At 61.3% G+C, this 21363-nt stretch overlaps 1 protein-coding gene across 2 annotated transcripts in view; it reads right to left on the bottom strand.

The window, feature by feature from the left end:
* Positions 1 to 21363, bottom strand: part of KLHL29 (kelch like family member 29) — a 255641-nt gene that overhangs the window by 4066 nt on the left and 230212 nt on the right. For both annotated transcript variants that reach the window (XM_055120101.1, XM_055120102.1), the window contains exons 6-12: positions 16967 to 17105; positions 9560 to 9762; positions 8358 to 8617; positions 5663 to 5861; positions 5394 to 5576; positions 5068 to 5248; positions 117 to 310 (exon numbers count right to left, since the gene is read on the bottom strand). In XM_055120101.1, coding sequence (XP_054976076.1) covers positions 117 to 310; positions 5068 to 5248; positions 5394 to 5576; positions 5663 to 5861; positions 8358 to 8617; positions 9560 to 9762; positions 16967 to 17105 — 1359 coding nt within the window. The remainder of the gene's footprint in view (positions 1 to 116; positions 311 to 5067; positions 5249 to 5393; positions 5577 to 5662; positions 5862 to 8357; positions 8618 to 9559; positions 9763 to 16966; positions 17106 to 21363) is intronic.

Raw genomic sequence — 21363 nt, 5'->3', positions numbered from 1 at the left:
CAGGGGGGCCGGCGGACCCCCCGTGGGTGGCTCTCCCCTCCCCCCTCCCCGCTCCGCGCCGGCCCTCTGGCCTTGGAGAACTGGCTTGGGGCCTAGCAGGGCGGGGGTGCTCGCACCGATCATCGGGGACTCGATGAAGCTCCACGTGTTGGTCTGCGGGACGTAGGACTGGAGGACGCCGGCGGCCCGGCCGGCCTCGTTGACGCCCCCGAAGACGTAGATCTTGCCTCCGCACACAGTGGCAGCGGCCGAGTGCACGGCCTTGGGCAGCGGGGCCACCGCCTCCCACTGGTTGGTGATGGTGTCGTACCTGGGAGACGGAAGATGGGGTGGGGGGTGGGGGTCAAGGAGGAGCCTGCAGGGAGCCCAGGGGGCCAGAAGGGCAGACATGGGAGGCCCTGGCTCCTGTCCCCGCTGCCCTGGCACCCAAGCTTGAAATCACACGGCAGGGCCCAGTGGGGGGAGGGGCGATTGCACCCACCCAGGACCCGCTCCTCTCTCCTGAACCTCTGGGGGTCGCTATTTTGTCGGTAGCACCCTCCCCCCCACCAGACCAGTTGTCTCTTGACTCCTCAGCCCTCTCTCACAGCTCCATCCTGCCCTGCAATCCCCCAAGAACCCCAAGTTTGAAACCACAAGGATGATGGGCAGGGTAGTCAGAAGACGCTCAGCTGTGCATGGGGCTCTGCACCGGCAGGAAGGACGCAGGCTTCCTGGGAAGGGTGAAGGTACCACTTGCGAGTCAGGGGACTAAGGTGGGGGGCTGGGGAGGTAGAGGATCGGAGTTTAAGGTAAGGAGCTGGGGGTGCCCAGCAGACAGCGGGATGTCTGGTCTGGATAGAAGACACTGGGGTGGGGCGGGGGGCGTGGGCTTTCCTGGGGGAGGGTCTTCAAGAGAGCGGTGCCCCCAGTGCGCAGGTGCAGAGAGGTGGAGGGGTCTCACAAGAAGAAGCGGACCGCCTCACCACCTGCGGGCACACAGGCTCTTTGCAGGGGAGATGCTGCTGGGTAGAAACACCGCTGAGAAGGGGTGCAGAGAAGGTGGGATCTCGGCAGGTGGGGTGGAGGGAGGGGTCTCGTCTGTGGTTGACCGACACCAACCAGCAAACCAAGCAAACCAGCGGCATTTGTGGGCTATGGGCTGTGCCCCTTTGCCCCACCACTCCCAACCATCAGGGGGCACCACTGAGCACGGTCCTGGGAGAAGGGCCCAGGAGCACTGTTGAGGGTGCTTCCTGCCACTCTGTGCTGGCCATGGCACACACTCCAAACAGACAGCAGTGAAACATGGCTAAGAAATGAGACCAGGGAAGCCTGGACTAGAGGTTACTCTTGTTCCGAGCAGGCTCTACGGGAAGGTTTTCTGATTTAATTGATCCTAACAGCCGTGACTAGCCAGGCGCTTGCGGCTTCCTGAGCACTGAACCACACTCTCTCCTGAGACCACCTGAACCCGCCCCAGCACACAGGGGATGGGGGGGGGGCGGTGTTACTCATACTTACAGGCAGATGGGAAGGAGCAGGCTGGGGTGGGGGTGGGGTGGGGTCTGCACCCAGAGGGGAGGAAAAAGCAGGTCCCTTGGGACTTACAGGAAAAGAAGCCCCTTGCTTCCTGAACGGCAGAAGCCAGCAGGAGCCTGGGGGGAAGCCACTGGGGAATGTGGGGGCTGGGGAGGAGGGGCTCAGGCTCTGAGAGCCCGAGAAGGGGCCGTCTGGATCCCTGCCTGCAGCCATGCGCTCCCCGAGAGGTGGCAGAGCTCGTGAGACCGGGGTGTGAGGGCGTGGATTTCCTCTCTTGGTACGCAGCCTCCTTGGGGCCCCAGGGCTGAATGGAATCACACGGCAGAGCCCAGTGGGGGGAGGGGCGATTGCACCCACCCAGGACCCGCTCCTCTCTCCTGAACCTCTGGGGGTTGCTATTTTGTCGGTGGCGCCCTCCCCCGACCAGACCAGTTGCCTCTTGACTCCTCAGCCCTCTCTCCCAGCTCCATCCTGCCCTGCAATCCCCCAAGAACCCCAAGTTTGAAACCACAAGGATGATGGGCAGGGTAGTACAGACAGGGGAGGGGGACCCACACCCCCAGAGCGGGAGGAAAGTGCGGAGACAGGAAGAGCAAGAAGTGTGGTTAAGCAGACGGAAGGCCTGGGAATGGGGAATCCCTGTGTTGGGGGACAGCTTGGACGTCAGTGTCTGCTCAGGGGAGGCCGCCTCTGGACCTCAGGGCAGCTGGAGCTACTCCCGCTGGCCACTGCGTCCATGGCATTTGCTGCACCCTGGGGGTGGTCTCCCAGCACCTCTTTCCTGGGGTTCCCCCCCAACCCCTGACCTGCCCACAAGCTCAATGATCCAGGAAGGTTCAGAGGAGGCCCCCGAGTGGTCCGCTCCGGGCTGGCCTGGCGGACTCAGGACCAAGAGGCTGTTGAACGTGGGGGGGCGGGGCAGGCAGAGGGACGTGAGGTGGCCCCCGGAGGGGGCGCCACGCTTTAAGGCCACGATGGAGAAGGAAGCGGCTGCAGAAGGAGCCGGCGAAGGGAGCAGGAAGGGGCTGTTAGTCTCCAGGCTTTCGGTGTAATGGCAGGTCCCGCCAAAGCGCGTCTCCCCCGAGCTTGTTATTCCAGGTGGCTGATTGCCAAGCCACCAGCCCTCCATCAGCTCAATCTGTCAGCTTCCGGCTTGAGAAGGATATGCTAATGGCATGCAAATGACCCCGCCGAGAGCTGCTCTGCTGTCATTTACCCCGGCTTCTGCGATGTATTGCTAGGAAAGCTCGGACCCGGTTATTTATATGATCTAACGCAGGCTGGGCTGTGGTGCTGTTGTTTTCATCCCTAATTATCTCATCTCGCTCTCTTCCTCTCACACCGTAATGGAATATAATGATCCTGAACCATGGATGGCCTTCATTATCCATAGTGTAGCAATTTGTACCAGGAGGGTTTCCTGGGGGACAGAGTGCCCTGGTGTCTGTCCCCATTACCCCGACCTTCCCGTCACCCTGAATTTCCATCACTGCCACCACCTGGCACCAAACTGGACTTGCCCAAGGGGGCTCGGGCGGTGGTCTTGGGGGAGCAGTAGGGGTCCCTTCCACCTGCACCCTCCACTACACTGGCACGAACTCCCCTCAGGGGCTTCAATCTGGCATCCTGGTGAGATAGCTGGCAGATCCCACAGCTAAGGAAGGCTCAGTGCTCCCCGAGCACCCCCCCTCTTGTCCTGAACTGCCCCTCCACTTACAGGTTGGCCCACCTGGTGCTGAGCTGAGCTGAGCTGAGCCACCTGGCAGGCAGGGACTCGCCGCCAGGCCAGGCTGGGGCCGGGAGAACTGGTCTGGGCCCTCGGGGAGTGGAGCTTCTGCCCCCTCTGGGAGCATCTGATCCTCCAGCAAATCCCCGTATTTATCGATAAGCCTAAGTTTGCAAAATGAGTGATCAGGGTCTTAGGAGATTAAAATAGCTGACAAACGCGAGGCAGGCTGACGAGAGGGCTCAGTCTGCTCCTCTGGAGAACACGGGGGCCCTTTGCCTGTGCTGCTGCTGATGGGGATGACAAGTCAGGGGAGGGAAAGGGCCCGGGGGGCGTGGCTGGTGGGCTCTCTCTCGGTGGCTCCCACCGAAGGCAGTCAGCCCCAGACTGACCCACTCCGAGGCAGCGTTCGTGTCGCCGCGATTAGCCGGGGGTTCCCCATCACCTCCCAATCAATGTGACAATTAAATGCTGTTATCGAGCATCACCAGGCTCCACTTGGGGGAGTTGAAGGCCCACGGTGAACATCCGAAGCCTGCCTCACTCTGAAACCAGCTCGGCTGTAACATTTGTCAAGTGTCCAATTAGCCACCAAGGGAAAAATATAAATTGAGGGGCCTGCGCAGCTCCACAGGCAGAGGCTGTCACAGGAAGACGAGCGCCGGGTAGCTGATGACAGGGCCGGGGAGCGGGCCAGGGTACGACCAGGACGTGGCGACGGGGCTCCCGAGAACCCCCGGGCTTGGAATTGGGACCTGACTCAGCAGGACTCGGCTTCCTTTTTTTTTTTTTTTTTTTTTTTTTGCTTTTTGGGTCACACCCGACAATGCACAGGGGTCACTCCTGGCTCTGCACTCAGGAATCACCCCTGGCGGTGCTCAGGGGACCATATGGGATGCTGGGAATCGAACCCGGGTCGACCGCGTGCAAGGCAAATGCCCTACCTGCTGTGCTATCACTCCAGCCCCAGGACTCATCTTCCTTTGTCCCAAAGCATGTCCGCTTCCCCATCCAGTGTGAACCCCCCGAGGTTTCCCGAGCTCTTTCTGCCCTCCATCCCCAAGGTGTCTGTCCTCGCGCCCTGCTCTTCCTGTCTCTGCTCTTCCTGCCTCTCCTTGACTCACTCAGAGGGAAAGACGCAGCGCTTCCCGGGGCTGGCGTGACAGCTCAGAGCTGAGCATATGCCTGCATGCACGAGGGGTGTCTGATCACCAGCACCGCCCGGCCCCCATGCACTGCTGAGAGAGATCCCAGAGCTGGTGGAGACCCAAGAACCAAGCTGGGGAAAGGAGTATTTCCTGCCTGCAACCCGGCCCCACTCCCCCCTGCGGCAATGTATTTTTGTTCGTTTGGTTTGGGGGGGTCACACCCGGCGATGCTCAGAGGAGGCAACTCCTGGCCCTGCGCTCAGGACTCACTCCTGGTGGTGCTGGGGGGAACCTAGCCGTGCTGGGATCAGACCTGGTCGGCAGTGCAAGGCCAATGAACACCCTACCTGCTGCTCTGGCGCTCCAGCCCCAGTGTGATTTGACAGTGGCACCAGCAGGGGGCAGCAGACGAGCGTGGTGCTGGGCCCCTTTGGTTTCTCTTCTCAGGAATGTCAGGTGGGGGACAATGTCCCAGACACACTTCCTCCCGGGGCTGGCTACCTCCCTGGCAGGGACACGGAGGCGGGTGGGCCGGGAGAGGGGCGGTCCACGGCACACACGTGATCTCTGCTCTTAGCTCTGTCCAGTTGCCCCTAAGCTGGGTGGGCGCTGAGGACAAGGAGCCACCTTGGGGGACTGTCGGGCTGTCCCCGCGACCCTGGGCCTCCTTACCTCTCCACGTGGTCCACGTTGCCAGCTGCGCCCAGGCCCCCGAGCGTGTAGATCTTCCCGTCGTACACCAGGCTGTTGTGGCGGCAGCGGGGGACTGTCATCCTGGACACGAGGTTCCAGCTGTCCAGCAGGGACATGTAGCACCAGACATCGGGTAGGGCCAGCCCCGACTCCATCCCACCTGTCGGTACACAGGGGGCAGCGTTGGGCCGGAGGGCGCGCAGGGGGGCGATGGGGAGGGGTCGGGCAGGGCCCAGCCTGGCCACCGTGGGAGCTCCTGGCCAGGGCCTCAGGGCCCGTCCATCCGCCCCAGTGCCTGGTCTCACCTGAGAGGTAGATGTTGTCCCCGGCACTCACGACGCTGAAGAACTCGCGGTCATAGAAAGGCAGAGAGGCCAGGGGGTACCACTTGTTGTTCTGGGGGTTCCAGCAGGTGACGGCCACCAGCGAGCGCTGGGTCATCCCCACCATCTGACGGCCACCGACCAGGACGATGACCTCGGCCACACCTGCAGGGACACACAGGGACACGGTCCGCCGGGGGCCTCCCCAGCCTGCACCCCGCCTGTTTGGGGGGGGCCGGGCCGGGGGCTACCTGCCGAGAGGCGCGGCCGCGTGCGCGGCGTCTGCATCTCCTGGCGGGCGTGTGGCAGCATGTGGTAGCGCTTGGCCTCGTTCACCAGGTCCCGGCACGCCTCGGAAGACTTGATGAGCTCCTCGTTGTCCACCACGTTCAGCAGGTAGCTGGGGTGGATGAAGGGCAGCCGCACCACGGCCAGCAGCTCGGCAGCGTGCTGCGGGGCCAGGGGACACACCTGCTCAGACCGCAGAGGCCACACGGGCTGGCGGTGTAGACATCCGCACAGCCGGCCGAGGGCTTGGGGCGGGCGGCGGGGGACTGAGGGGACCTAGCTTGTGGGTCACTGACCCATGAGTGGGGGGGGCGGGTGTCCATTCACCTCCACCCCCTGCTGCAGCGGGCAGAAGGCCAGGGGCCCGCTCCAGAGGGAGGGGCGCATAGAGCAGGGAGGGGCACCCGGCGGGGGTGGGGGCCGGTGCCGGAGAGGAGATGGGAGCCGTGAGGCCGGGCTAGGCCGCTCCAGCACCCACCATCCTCTTCACGTTTTTACTTATTTTATTGATTTTTGAGGGGGGGGGCTCTATGTATTTAAAACTTTGTTTGTTCTGGGGCCACACCAAGAAAAAATACTCAGGAGTTACTCCTGGCTCTGTACTCAGGAATCACTCCTGGCGAGCTGGGGGACCCATACGGGATTCCGGGGATCGAACCCGGCTAGGCTTCGATCCCAGGCCAGGCAAGTGCCCTCCCTGCTGGACTATGGCTCCGGCTCCCGCGCTCTCCTTTTTTTTTTTTGCTTTTTGGGTCACACCCGACGATGCACAGGGGTTACTCCTGGCTCTGCACTCAGGAATTACCCCTGGCGGTGCTCAGGGGACCATATGGGATGCTGGGAATCGAACTCGGGTCTGCTGCATGCAAAGCAAACGCCCTACCTGCTGTGCTATTGCTCCAGCCCCCAGCCCCTGCTCTCCTTTTAAAGATCGCTGTTAAGGTCCTTGAGTAATGAGGGCCCACGGCCTCCCCTGGCACTCGGGTCCCGTCCCCCCAAGTGCAGACCTCTCATGCCAATGCCATTCCTACCCCTGCCTGGCAGCTCTGCCCTCCCTCCACCTGAGCTTCACCCAGAGGTAACTGGTGGCTACTCAGAGCCCCGTGTTTCGTCCATGATTGGGGGTGGGAGGGAGGGGAGAGCAGCCAGACCCTGCCTGGACCTCCTGTTGTCCACAGCTCAACTGCGGGGCCGGGGGAGCGGGGGTTCACCTGGAAGGCAGAAGTGGGGCCCAAAGAGGCAGTCGGGCTGGGGAAGGGGGTGCAGAAGGAGGGGATGCCCAGGCCGTGTGCACGGGAAGGCGGGCACCCCAGCAAGGCCAGACGGTGGAGCCGGGGAGCACTTTGGAAGCTGCTGCACTGCACGGGAGCAGAGGGTGGGGTTTGTGCTTGTTTGGCGTCAAGGTGTCTGTGAGGGGCCATTTAGTGGACAGTGAGACAAGAACCCCAGGGGTCCCAGGGCTGTTGGGTCTTTCATGCCCAGTGGACCAAGGAACTGGCGGGGGAAGGAGAAATCTCAGGATGAGAGGCATGTGTGCATGAGGCCACTCAGGAGTGATTGTGGAGGGTGGAGGAGGAGGGAGGGAGCTGAGATGAGAGGGAGAGAGAGAGAGGGAGAGAGAGAGAGAGGGAGACAGAGAGAGAGAGGGAGACAGAGACAGACAGAGACAGAGAGACACACATAGAGGGAAAAGAGAGAAAGAAAAGAGAAAGAAAGGAGAGAGAAAGAAAGGCGGGGCAGCGGGAGGGCGACGGGAGTGGGTGGTGTCTCTCCTGGGTCAATGAGCCCAACAGGAAGATGTGAGGTCAGAGGTTTATGCCTGAGAGAGGCTGGGGTGGAGGGGGCGCTGGAGGGGGGTCTATAGACTATCAGAGGCCAACACCTAGGACGGGAGGCAAAGAAGCTGGGCATGTGCTAGGGGCTGGCGGTCACTGTCACGGTCCCCTGCCTGCCTCGCTCTGAAAAGTCGGTCCTGCTCCTGCCACCACCGCCGATGAAGTAGCGGCCTCAGGGTTCCGGCTGGGCTGAGAGCTGTGTGCACCGTGCACCCCTCCCCCAGCCCCTGGCTCATCCGCGGCCACCCATTTTTTTTTTTTTTTTTTGGTTTTTGGGTCACACCTGGCGATGCACAGGGGTTACTCCTGGCTCTTCACTCAGGAATCACCCCTGGCGGTGCTCAGGGGACCATATGGGATGCTGGGATTAGAACCCGGGTCGGCCGCGTGCCAGGCAAACGCCCCACCTGCTGTGCTATCGCTCCAGCTCCCGGCCACCCTTTCTTACCCCTGTGATCCCACTCCGCTGCCCTGGGTTCCGGCCATCCATCTCCCCTGCGGCTGTTACACGCCTCGGCGTCCCACCCGGCCCAGCGCTACCTACCATCCGCCCCGCCCTCCAGAGCCTGGGCACAGCTGCGGGGCCGCCCTCCCGACCCCAGCCCGGGCACCTCCCCATGAGGCCCTGGCGCGGCCAGTCTGGCTCTGCCAGCCCCAGCGGCTGCCGCGGTGTCCATGGCTCGTGTCAAGCGGCCGCCCTCCCCTGCCAGGGGGTCCCCTGACACCCCCCCCTCCCCCGGCGCTGGCTGGACGGGAGGGCGCTGTCTCGGGGCCTTGCCTCCCCGCCTTGCTCCACGCCCGCCCCCCCTGCCACGGGCCCTGCCTGCGCGCGGGACGCGGGGTCCTTCTTGATCCACTTGATGACGGTCTCGTACACCAGCTCCTCGGCCTTGGTGTTGAGGCTGTCGTTGGAGATGTAGGCGATGAAGTCCTCCTTGGAGATGCTGAGGATCTCATCCTGCGCCGCCACCTCGGGGAAGATCTGCAGCGCGAACGCCTTGGCCATGTGGCAGAGCTCGCTGCACTGCATGGCCTCGGCCATGGCCAGCACGCCCAGGCAGTTGCTGGCCGTCAGCTGCTTCTCTGGAAGCGAGAGCACAGGGCTGTTGACCACAGGGCCCTGCAAGGCCGGCCCCCCCCACCCCCCGCACCCAGGACCCATCTCTCTGCCACCGTGCAGGTGTGCGTCCTTGGGCTGCCCCCCCGCACCCAGAGTCGAGAGCCCACTTCTGGTGCCCTTCTCCCCAGCCCCCCCGAGCCCCCACCTAGGCTGATTCTCCAGGAGGGCCTCGGACAGCAGAAAGCCCGCTGCTGTGGCTACTCGCTGCCCGGCGTGGAGGGGGTCCAACCCTCAGTGCCACACGTGCCTGAAGCTTCTGAGAAGCTTCCAGAAGGCGACTCTGCAGCCGCCACAGCCCCTCACAGGCCACCCACCAGTTCTGAGGGGCTCAGCCCCACCCTGCCCATCTGGGTCCCTCCAGATATTGGACGGTGACACACGTGGTCCTTCAGCCTATCCACACCCCTCAGCCCCCTTTCATAAGTCAAACTCCGACCTGGCTCCTGACCTCAAACAAGGCTCGGCTCTTGGGTCCCCTCTCGGCCTCGGGCTGTCTCCACTGGACCTGCTCCCCGCCCTGGGCTCACCCCCATTTCTCTCGCTCATTGCACACCCCAGATTCTCACCCTCCTGCGCCCTGCTGCCGGCGCTGGCAGCTCTGACCCCGAGGCCCTTACTCGGCCCCGGCCCGGGCAGTCAGGCTGGACAGTCCCCTTATCTCGACCCTCCACCAGGGAGCTCAGGCTCAAGGGGACGAAAGGCGGGGTGTCCAGTGTCCAGAGAGCAGGCGTCCCCCTCTGCCTCACATGCACTGAGTGCAGGGCTCATGCATCCTCCCTGAGTCATCGGGGTCCCGGTGCCCCACGCTGTGCGGAACCACTGTCCCGGATGCCCTGGGCGGGACCCCCACGCCTGGGCTGTCTCCCCTACTTCCCGCCTCACCCTGGCGCCCCCTGCTGGCTCACCAAGGAAGGACACACAGACTCTGCAGAAGGTGTGAAACTGGAACTTGCTGGCCGCCTCCAGCAGCGTCTTGGCGTTGGCCGAGTCGATGACCAGGGAGCCGGTGTAGACGAACTCCAGCAGCAGCTCCAGGACGTCGGCCTGCAGGTTGGACAGGACGAGCTCCAGCTTCTCCCGGCCGGCCTGGCCGCCGTCCTGCACGGACCTAGGCACAGAGAGCAGGCTGTCCTCAGCGGGCGCCCCGCGGCCCGGCCGCCGCCTCCTCACCAGGGCTCGGCCTCCCTGCTCGCCTCGGGCGCGCCCTGGAGCCTCGGCGGACTCAAGGACACGCCAGGACACACCTGAACCTACCCACTGGCCTAGGATCTGCAAGAGAAGAAGAGCCTGACCAGAGACGCCCCCAGAGAACAGAAAAGCCCTGCTCAGTGCTACTCGCCATGTCCATGCAAAAAAAACCAAAGAGGCAAATCAAAAAGCATGAGCTGTGGATGGGGACGAGGACCAGGACGGCCTCAAAGGGAAACAATACGTCCAGCCCCGCCGCCGCCGCCGGCCCTGCGTCTCCCCCAGCTCCACGGCGGCTCCTCCGGGACCCTGGGGCTTTGGGGGAGGGGCGCGGGGGGCCGCTGCTGGGAGGTTCCCCAACCGGCCGTGATCACAGCCCATCCGAGACTTGCTCGGGGTCACCCCAAAGACAGAGGGCCCTCAAGTTGTCCCGGGAGCCCGACTCCATCCCACCTCTTACCCAAAAGCATATTGTTTCCTTTTAGGCATGGAAAGGAAGCCCTTCATGACATTGCTGGGAAACTGAGGACGAGACGAGATAGACGGACAGAATGGTCAGAGCCGGGAGGAGGGGAAGGGCAACACCGAGGACTTCCGCCACAGACAGCCAGCAGCCATGACTGGGACCTGGCCCGGGGCGGGCCCCTGCCACATGGAACACGGGGTCAGAGGTCAGAGGGGCCCTGCGTGTAGAGTGTGCATCGGGCTGGGGTGGGGGTGGGGGGTGAGGAGCAGGGGAGGGACACAAATATATCCATATGTTTGTATCTGGTGTCTACGGAAATACAAAACCATTGCCAAGGCTCCTAGGGCCGGGCGGGCGGCCGCGCCCTATAGTCGGACCTGGAAGGAAACAGATCAGATGAAGCAAGAACCGCACCAGGAGGGAAGAAGCCCGGCGCGGTCAAGGGGCGGGCTCCTCCGAGGCCAGCAGCCGGGCACCCCGTCTCAGCCCTACTCGCCAGGCCTGCTTCTTGCTCTCAACCTGATCCTGCCTGGGACCTCTGCACAGCCCCTCTCTGGGGCGGGGGTTGGGGGGTGCCTGGGGCCAACCCCGGCCCCCCCCATGACGGGGGGCCCTGGGTGTGGAGGCGTCTGGCCCAGAGAGAGGCCGACTCCTGTGTGAACAGGGAGTTAGGGGGTCTGGGGACCCGGTTTGGCCCTGAGAGTAGGTCAGCCCTGGCCTCTCAGGCCTTCCAGCTCCTCTTCAGCCAAATAAGGAAAGGACGGCTATGGGGGAGGTGGGGAGAGCCCTGGAGAGCTTCCGTGACAGAGGCCGCAAAGTGCCCTTCCTACGCGCCTGTTCTCTCAGCTGAGGCGCTGGCACCAGGGCCCTGAGGACACAGAGAGCACCGGGCCAAGGGGGACAGCGGTGACCTCACTGCTTGAGCAAGCAGCCAGGCGGCCCCCTTCCTGATGGCTCCTCTCATCAGTGGCCCAAAGGGGCACTTCGCCTCCAAGCCCTCGCCGGTTCAGAAAGCTGAGGGGAAGGAGCTGGCTAAAGAGAGGGGCTCTGAGGACCCCTAAACCTCTGCCGTGAGGATGGATTTCTATCCTGGGACTGCTCTAAAGTGTGAACATCAATCATTCCACAACAATCACAGAGCTCCTCAGCGGGCCTCGGGGGCCATCTGGTCAACCTCTCCTCCAAGGCTGTGCTGTCTCTGCATTTACCCCACATGACTTCTGGCCTTTCCTTCTTCCTCACTGGGGGGGTCACACCGGGAGGAGGGCTGCCCCGCCTCCCAGGCCAGCACCCCGGCTGCCCACTCAGGCCGGCCTGCCTGTCTACCTCCGCCACCCTCTGCAGAGAAGCAAGAGCTGCGGGGACTTTAGGATGTGTATGTCTACACGCATGAACACATGCACAATGCACATCCACACACGCACGCACACACTCACACATGCAGCAGCACATATGTGCACACACAGAGTGCACCTGGGAGTCTGGCAGGCCAGCGTAGCTGCCCTGGGGGGAGATTCTCGTCTGGGCTGAGGTGGTACTGGGGACTGTGCTGTCGCAGGGGCTGCCCCGCTGTCCCTGTGTGGCAGGGCTGAGGCTCTGGGCATAAGCGTGGGGTGGCGTTCACGGAGAGGACGGGGCTCACACAGGGTGTGTGTGTGGGGGGTGCTGCAGAGTCCCGGGGAAAGCCAGGGTCTGTGAGTGACACATTCCTCCAGCCCCAGCCGGAAAGAGGGAATGCCTGGGAGCAGGCTGAGATGAAGAGACCCCCAGGAGGTGAGGTCCACCCTGAGAAAGGCCCACGGTCTACCTGTCCACAGGGGTGGCCCCTTCCTTGGTGTAGGGGTCTCCTGGAGATGCCCCTTCTGTCCTGGGCTTGGCCAGAGTGTGGTTCCAGTCAGCCCCTGGGGGCGGCTGGGCAGCCCTGCAGCAGAGAGTAATCCCTGCCCCCCCAATATGGCTCCTGCGGGTGGGAGCACTGGGGTGCAGGGCAGACTGGGGTGCTGCCCAGACTTTGGAGTCTGCTTCTGGGGAGGGGGGTGGCCCTTGGGAGGGCCCTGGGTCTTGGGCCCCCTCCCCTGAGGTCAGCACCTCCTTTCCCCTGCAGAATCTCATTTTGCAGGATGGAAAAGCGAGGGGTGTCACAGAGCAGGTGCTCAAGGGGCTGCGCCCTGGTTCTGCTCCAGCAGGTGACCTACCCTTACGTGGGTGGACCCGCACCCGGCTCCATGCAGGCAGCCTGGGGAGGCAGGACTTCAGAGTCTGGGCCGGGGAGGGTGGGGGTGACAGTTCACGTTTTATCTCGGGGGCCAAGCAGCCAGTGCCCCAGGCAGGTGCACGCAGCCGATGGGTGGGCAGAGAACCGTGCGCATGCGCAGCTGTCTAGCCAGCCCGGGAACGTCCCGGCCCTGAGCTTCCTTGGGAGAGGGAGGCAATAGAGGGAGAAGCCCGGAGCTCAGTCCCGGAGGGGGCCCGAGAAAATCAAACAGGCCAAGTCTGCCCACCCTCTTTCGTGCAAGAGGGAAGAGCACAGCGTCCAAGCGTGAGGCAGGCTCCCCGGGTGGGAAGCTGGGGTCTCCACGGCCAGGCGCTGCGAGGGGGCAGCTCTCTCGGCTGTGTCCTTCCTCCATCAGGCTCCGGAGTGTGTCTGAGCAGGAGCGCCGCAGCCACGTGCCATCTGGAAAGACCAGCTGGCCCCCTGTCCTCTCTGCAGCCTGTGCCCAGTGGGCACAGCCTCGTGGGTGGGGGGGCAGGGGAGAGGGGCAGGGGCTCACCCAGCCCCGAGGGCTAGGGGTGAGTGAAGGGACTTGGAATGGCCACCTTCGGGGCTCAGCCTCTGCTCTCCTCATGCGGGAACCAGCAGGGTCCCCTCCTCCAGCCCGCCGGACATGGCCCTTCCCATTGGCAGATCAGCTGTGGGCTTCTCCCCGTCAGTGTGGCAAAGTGACAAGGAGTGGGCGGGGCCTTTCCTGCCCTGGCTGCTCCGAGCTTCCAGACAGCCCAAAGGATTTGCCTCCACAGCCTCCCGGGCCTCCAAGTTCAGCCTGTGACTTAGGGACCAGCGGGAGCAGACCCAGGGTCAGTGCACTGTGTACATGCACACACAGACACACACCACACAGACACACAGACAAAGATATACACATAGACAAATGCACACACAGGTGCACACACAGCCACACACAGATGCACAGAGACCACACACGGGCACAGACACACATCCACACACACAGACACAGATAAAATAGATGCACACAGACACATCCACACACACAGACACAGATAAAATAGATGCACACAGCTGCACATCCACACAGACTTGCACGCACACACACACACACACAGTGCCCCTTTTGCACATGTGTCCATACAGTGGACCCCGAGCTCTCGCTTTCCTTCCTCAGACACTCTGGCTACAAGCCACACTGCGTTTCAGTTCTTCTCAGGGGCAGCAGGAGCTGCTGCGTCTCATCCACTGGCTCCTCCAACAGCTGTGGGCTGTGCAGTGGGCACATGACCGGCCTCAGCCTTGCGGGAGAGCAGGAGGGTTTGTGGGACACCCAGGGGCTGTGTCTTATCCTCGTCCGAGGAAGATGACGAGTTGGAAATAAAATCCAGGAAGAATAAGGGGAGAAACTGGTGCTGCGTTCCCAAGATATGGACATGCAGGAAAGTGGGGATTGGCTGGGAGCCAGGACACGAAGGCAGAGGGACGCAGTGTGACCGTGGCTGGCGGGCAGGGGACTGCTGGTCGGGAGAGAATGCTCTGAGTCCTGCCTCCTGCGCCCTATTTCCACCTTCCCTGGCCACACAGAACAGACTCACTCAGCCTGGCCACTGTCTGTGCACCTCTGCATGTCCTCTCTGCTGTCCCAGCTGAGGGGTGTCCTCCACCAGATGTGGGTGCCCTGAAGGCTGAGACTCCCCCTCCCCCAGCTCAGGGGGTTCTGGCCTTTTTGCCTTGCGGAGTGGGGGAAAGACTCGGCTTCCTTCTGGCTGTCCTGGGGATCCCTGTGAGGGCGTCCACTGGTCACGCACCTTCCTGCTGGAGGGGGAAGACCCCAGCCTCAGCCACCAGCCCTGGCGGGGCTTACCGAGGCCCTTGGGGAGGTCAGGAGCAGGACACCGTGTCCCCTGAAGACACGCCAGCACAGCCACAGAGAGCAAAGGGCAAAGCCTGAACTGTGTGGGTCCAGGGGGTAGGACCCCGCCCCCCAGAGAGGACTGGGGACAGCGCAGGCGGCTCATGGACCACTGACCACTGCGAACGGGAGACCCTCGGGGGCTGTCCCAAAGGGGAGCATCCCCCTGCCACACGACCTGTTTTCCTTCCTGCAGTGATTGGCGAGAACTGTGATGTGTTCCCAGGGTCAGGATGGCGGGGGAGGGGGGCTGCACACAATGTCATGTCACTGCAAAGTCACTTGGTCCCCAATGTCAGGGTTGCCCTGGGGTTATGTGTGGCTTCTCCTGCTCCAAGGAGGACCCTCCTCAGGCCTGGTTTGGATCCATGTGGGGGACTTCAGATTTGGTTTATCGGACACTCTTTCCAGCAGCTGCCCTGCCTGCCGCCCGGCCCTGCTCCGTGGACCTGCCTGGTGCTCGGCTTGGGAAGTCTCTCCAGGGCTGGCCCTGCTCATCCCTGCACGGACCCCTGAAGAGGTCAGAGCCGGAAGGAACCCATCATTTGAACCACCAGCTTCCTGTTGCACGGACGAGAAAGCCCCAGGTCTGAGAGAGGACGGGACATACCTGGAGTCCTATAGGGCCAGCGAAGAACCCAGGCCTCCTAGCTCCCAGAGGGGCCCTCTCCTCCAGACTGCCTCTCAGCCCAGCCCCCATTCTCCCTGGTGAAGGCCTGTGAGGTAGGTGCCACAGTTCTGCCACCTTTAGGTGTGATCCCTGTCTCACTGCTCCACATGACCCTTAGAACCTCAGACCAAGTACAGAATTCTCACCCCCAAGTCATACTCATTTCTAGGTAAGCTCTTTCTCATCACTCATACCAATCTCTCTCTGGAATCTTTAATTACAAATGACCCATTGCTCGCCTGGAACACTCCAGAATATTCTAGAACATTCCTTGTATTCCAGAACATTCCAGGCAAACCATCCCTTGTCTGAAAGGAAGGATTTTTTTTTTATTACTATTAGTCTGTCCAAGACTCTTTTCCTACCCTAGACTCCCCTCAACAATGTCCTCTTCTCTGGAAAGAGTTTGGCTCTACCTGTAGTCTCTAAAGATAATCCAAGCATCCCTGTGCTCTTCCTGTCTGTGGCTTCCTAACCCAGGGCGGAACCGTCATTCCATACTGACTCAACCCTGCAACCTGTCCAGTCTGCTCTCCAGCAGGTCTGGAGCGGAGACTAAGATTCCCGGGTGCTACCACCTATGCAACCAGTGGCACGGGGGTCCAATTTGCCCAGAGTGGCAGCACAAAGACCTCCCTTGGCAGGAACAAGCCACTGGACATGCCCCCTTCACCCCAGAGCTCATGCCCCAAACCCTGTGCTTGGACAGCGTGCACCCAAGCACCGGGGGTGGGGGACCTGAGCTGTCCACAGGCTGGAAGTCACAAAGAGCCTGCCCCTTCCTGCAAGGCAGGGGCCCGCGCGGCTGGGAGGGGCTCGCACGCCGGCAGCTCAGCTCTAAGTGAAAGGACACAACGGATTGGAAAGGAGATGCCAGCCAGGGTGCCATCCTGAAACAAAACACAGTCACTCTGGGGTTAGTTGGCAAGTCCAAACACGGCACTGGGGAGCCAGCGGAGGTCCTGTCCTCCCACTCTGAGCACAGTCCCGGCTCAGCGTCCGCCCCGGAGAGGCTGCAAGGCAAAAGGAGCAGCGGCATTAATCTGCTGATGGGTGGGAAAAACAGGAGCGTTCCCTGGGCCAGGCCCTCGGCTGCTCTCCCTTCTCTAAGGAGCTAGAAGGTGGCCCTGACTTCTTCGCAAGGGGATGAAGCAGACAAATTAAAAAACAAAAAAAAAATCAACGTAATGGAAAAAAAAAAAAAAAGATGTTCATGCACCATGAAGACTCATTTGGGTAGAAATAACCAGGGATGAGGGCGGAGGGAAGGGCGCCAAGACCGCGCCAGGCCGTGTTTAGGACACGCTTGGCCTGTGCTCAGACACCCCCGCGTCAGCGTGTGTGTGCGCGTGTCAAGAAAGGCACGAGAATGAGGCTTTGGCTACGAGTCTCTTGGCCACTGGGGCTGGGTCTCGGGAGAGCGGGGACAGGGGACAGCTGGCCGATGGCCTTTCCTGGCATTAAGTTCACCACCGACCGCAGGGACGATGGTGCCAGGGACCCCGTGCTGGCCCGGTGTGGGGGCAGTTATGCAGTGGTCTTTTGGGGTCTGCAGTCCTCTGCCTCTCAGGGAGGGCTGGGGAGCCCTTGGGAGTGGGGGGCCCGTGGGGCGGGGCAGGGTGGTTGGGGGGCTCTCCTGCTGCCAGAGAGCCCCGGGCCAGCGCAGCTGTTGGGGGAGGGCAGCGGCTCTGAGCCTGTGTGAGCGGGCACTGGGAGGGGGAGGAGAGTTGGCTACTGGCTCTGTGACAGGGAGTCGCGCTTCAGGAACCTGCAAGAGAGGGAAGGAGAAAAGCGACATACAAGCGTCCTACAAAGGAACAGACCCGAGCACAGCTGGAAGGAGGCAAACCTTTGAATCAGGTCCTTGAAATACAAGCTGCAGGAAGCTAGAACATTTTGGTGGACTTCAAACTCTCTGCCTTCAACAACAATTTTCAGGTCTGTAAACGCTTTCGCTCTGCGCTGCTGGTTCAATTCCTTCAACATTTCTGCAGAACAGAGAAGACAGACAGGGCCAGGTTCCCATTAAGAGTTTTTTTTTTCTTAAAATTTTTAAATTATTTTCTTATTAAATTTTTTCCCCCCCAAGAAGTAGAGGAAAAGGAAAATACTTGATACTGTTTCTTGGCAAGAGTGGGTCTCTACTGACAGTCCAGAGAAAGTCTCACACACACACACACACAACGTGTGAACAAACAGCAACCAGACGGGCCACAGAACCAAAGGAATCACAACTCTTAGAAGCAAAAATAAAAAAACAAAACAAAAAAACTACACACACACACACACACACACACCAAAAATAAAAAAAAAAAAACATCAAAAAAAACCCCAACCCCATCCACCCAACAATGAAAATAAAAACAAATCCCAAAGGAAAAAATTATCCAACCCGGAAACGGAAAGGTCAGGGAGGGCGCGGGGTGTGGAGGGAAGGCCCCACAGTGACGACTGGAGACATGAAGAGTACATGATCGCAGACAGCTGACAACCCAGCCCCCCGGACCAAGCTCTCCCGGGGCCAATGGTGCCGATGCAGCAATGCCGGGGACAGCGTGGCACTGTGATGTCACATGGGTGGACATGGGCCAAAGGAGGCGCAACCATAAGCCCTGCAAAAACAGCCACACGTGGGCCAGCCTTGGGGGAGACCCTCCCCCAGAAAGCACGCATGGAGGGGGGCTGCTGAGCCATGGCCTTCCGTTTCCCACGCCCGGGCTGGGGGAGAAGCACCCAGGGTTACCCTGCAGACTCCCGTTTCCAGGACAATTCTTGTGGGGAGAGGGGGTGACTCGCAGCCCCAGGCGGTGGCCTCTGGGATTGCCCCGCCCTGATTTGCACCTACCTTTGCCGGCTGTCCTGGCCAGCCTGGGCTGCCCCCCTCCATCCCAGGTCAGGGCCCTGAAACTGGGGAGCCAGAAGCTTTGCTTAGCCCCCCCCCCGCTCAGTGCTCAGTATGGGTGAGGGGATGAGTCACTCTACTTAGTTCCTTTCATTTCCGGAGGTCAGAACCTTCAGATGCCCCGTCCCTCACCGGCCAGCCCCCCGCGCCCCCTGGGACGAGCCTGCCCGCCTGCCCTAAGCATCGTCACTGGTCACCGGCAGCCCGGATTCAGGGGCCGGCATAAAACAGCTGGTCAGGCAGAGTTAAGCGCTTTGACGGAAGAGGAAGCCCCAGACAGAACTGAGCTGCATCATCCGGCTTAGGCCACCACCATCACCCAGGTCTGTGCTGGACCCTGCACACCTGGTGGGTGTTCTAGAATTATCCCGCAGCCTGTCCCACGGCCCACAGCAGCAGCTGCTCCCAGGGCCTGCCCTGAATGGGAGCCCGTGTGTCTGTGACAGCCGCTGGGCGCCGGGCGCTGCATAGGGGTGTGTGTGTGTGTGTGTGTGTGTGTGTGTGTGTGTGTGTGTGTGTGTGTGTGTGTGTGTAACGGGGACAGCGGTGCTGCTGTGTCAGAGCGCGGTGGGGGCCAGCAGGTGCTGCCCGGCCAAGCGGGGTATGTGGGCAAATGTGGCCCAGGCAAAGAACGGGGTCGGGGAGGCGGGACAATGAGGAGGTGACATCTGGGCAGCTGGAGCCATATCTCAAGGCCCTCAAGTAGGAAAAGTTCCAGAAGCCCCTGACTGGCAGCATTCTGCGGGTTACGAAGGCTTCTTGTTGTTCGTTTATCTTGGGCTCACACCCAATAGTGCTAAGTACTCCTAGGTCTGTGCTCAGGGATCACCCCTGGTGGGGGTTGCGGGAGCCTTCTGGGATGCTGAGGATCAAACCAGGGTTGGCTGCCTGAAAGGTCAGTTTCTTAATCCTGAGCTATTTCTTAGGCCCCAAAGAGTTTTCCACAGGCGGCGGTTGGCTTTATTTCTATTTTATGTCTCTTCTCCCGACCAGGCAAACCAAATGTTGCGGAGCAAGTTATGGTGAGAATGTGTGGGGGTCCCAGAGAGGAGCCTCTTTCTCCGTTCCTCATGTCCACACTGGGCACAGGCCTGGCAGAGAGTGTGCTCTCGGCTGCACCCCTTCCCTCCCCACACCTTTCCCCACCTGGTGGGCCAAGGAATGTGGGGGAAGGCTGTCACATGGCCCTGAGCCCCCCACCTCGAGAAGCCTCACCTCCTTTTGCTCTGTGAGGCCTTTGTGACCCCCGTGGCTGCCCCCGAGAGCCTGGAGGGTTACACCCACATGGAGCCTAGACCAGCAGCCCGAGGAGCAGCCCTACAAGCCGGTCCTACCAAAGTGTCACCCAGAGTCACCTCCTACTTGTGGACGGCCATGTGGAGCCACTCAGAAGTTCCCCCACTCAGTGGCTTTTGTGGACTCTTCAGAAAAACAACAAAAACAAAACCCAGCGCCTCCTTGGGAATCTGCCTCCTTTAGGCGAACAGTGCCCACCCTGAGGTGGTCAGGGTGCGTGGTCTGGGCTCCGTCCCCAGCTCCAGAGGCTCCCGGAGGCCCCAGCACTGTGGTGCCCACTTATCCCCAAGGAGCATTCTCGGCCCTTTGTGCTGAGCCAACCACCCGGTGAGCTGAGGGTCGCGGGTAGATCCCTTGGACCTAAGCAGCCCCCCACTAAGAGAGTGCCCCCCCAATCACACCTGCCCTCCGCCCCCATGGTCCCAGCGCTGCCCCCTCTGCTCAGAGAAACACAGACTCTGTGGGGAAGGCAAGAGCCCTGGGGGGCGCAGATGCTCAGAGAGCTGTCTCCTTCTGTGGCCCCCGGGTCCCTGGGGGAAGGCTGGCCAGCTCAGCCCCACCCTCCGCCACCCAAGCTGTGACACGCCGGGGTCACTCCCAGGAAGTTTCCTCTTCAAAACTGGCACCAGGTGCCCTGGAAACATCCCCATCGCCTGTCTCCGGGAACCTGACTCCCCAGGAACCGTCTCTCAGTGAAAGGGTCCAGGCGGCTTTTGGGCTACGCGCATGGCACTTCCCCTCCCATCCACAAGGCGCCCTTGCCAGCAGCTGTTAGAATCTCCCTCCTTTTCTGCACTAACTAAGACTCTAGGGAACGGAAGACCCCATTTTCTTTATCCATTTACTCATCAACAAGTTTCATGCGTGTACCCCCTTTTCAGCTATGTGGGTCATGCTACAGCGCGGTTCCTTCAAACCTCCGCAGGGTCATCTCTGGATACACCTTGCTACCCCCTGTCCCCGCAGGAAGGACTTAGGGGGAACGGGGTCTATGGGACCAGCACTGAGGGGCGCAGGTGAGGGTCAGCCTGGGGCTGACGCACTGTCTCGGGGGCATGAGGCCACTGACAGAACCAGGAGTGGGGTTGGAGCTGCAGCCAAATTTCCACAGATTTTTCACCCGGCGACGCAAGTGACTTGTCAGAGACGAATGGGCACGCCGGAGCCGGACCAGAGGGGCTGTGTGCGGAGGTAATAAAGAGGAAGAGATGTCAACTATTAAAAGGCAGCGCATTTCTGTGGCGTTGTGGCAGCAAAGTCCATTAAATCAGAGCCCCGAGAAAGGTTGCGTGGACAAATAATTTTTTTCCCAGAGTCCAAGTGAGAACTCAGCTAGATGATAAATGCTGCCGATTCCGTGGGTATCTATGACACATATTTGATGAAGGGCCAAAAAAAAAAAAAAAACACGGATAAACTCAGAACAGTCATGAAATAGACCAGCGAGCCCAGTGCCGGCTGGGTGATGCATACCCCGAGGATGTCACCCCCAGCCAAGGGGCGCAGTGTGGGGTGACGCATGCCCGAGGAAGAGCTAGCTCCGAGGTGAAGCAGGGCGACGAATGGAGACATGAATCCAGATGCCATGGCTGCTGCTCAGAGGGGTCACTGCAGCCCAGGGCAGGCTGGGACAGAGGGTCGGGGGTGGACAGACAAAGCTGAGCATTGTCCCTTCCTCCTCTTGGATGAATCAGATACCCATCCCCCTCCCCCCTCTTTCCCATCCCTAAGAACCCTTTGGGGAAGGCGCTTCTGGGTGCGAAAGAACCCAGAGTGCTCCCCATAACCAACTGAGTCAGTGGTCTCACCAGCCCGGGTTAATGGGCGAGATCTCCCAGGGAAGGCTCTAGAGAAGAAGAAATGAGAGGCTGCTCTGGGCTGAGGCACGCGCCAGGAAGAGAGCTGGTGGGTCAGAGAGGAAGCAGAAGCGCCTGCCTAGGCTCTCCTGGAGCTGGCACCCCGAGAATAGGCACCATGTCGAGCTCCTCAAAGGCTGGTGACATGACCTGCTCCTCACTCAGCAATCTGTGGCCACAAAGCACATGTGA

Source organism: Sorex araneus, chromosome X (assembly GCF_027595985.1).
Source record: "Sorex araneus isolate mSorAra2 chromosome X, mSorAra2.pri, whole genome shotgun sequence".
NCBI lineage: Eukaryota > Metazoa > Chordata > Mammalia > Eulipotyphla > Soricidae > Sorex > Sorex araneus.
This window is presented reverse-complemented; position numbering and strand designations above follow the sequence as displayed.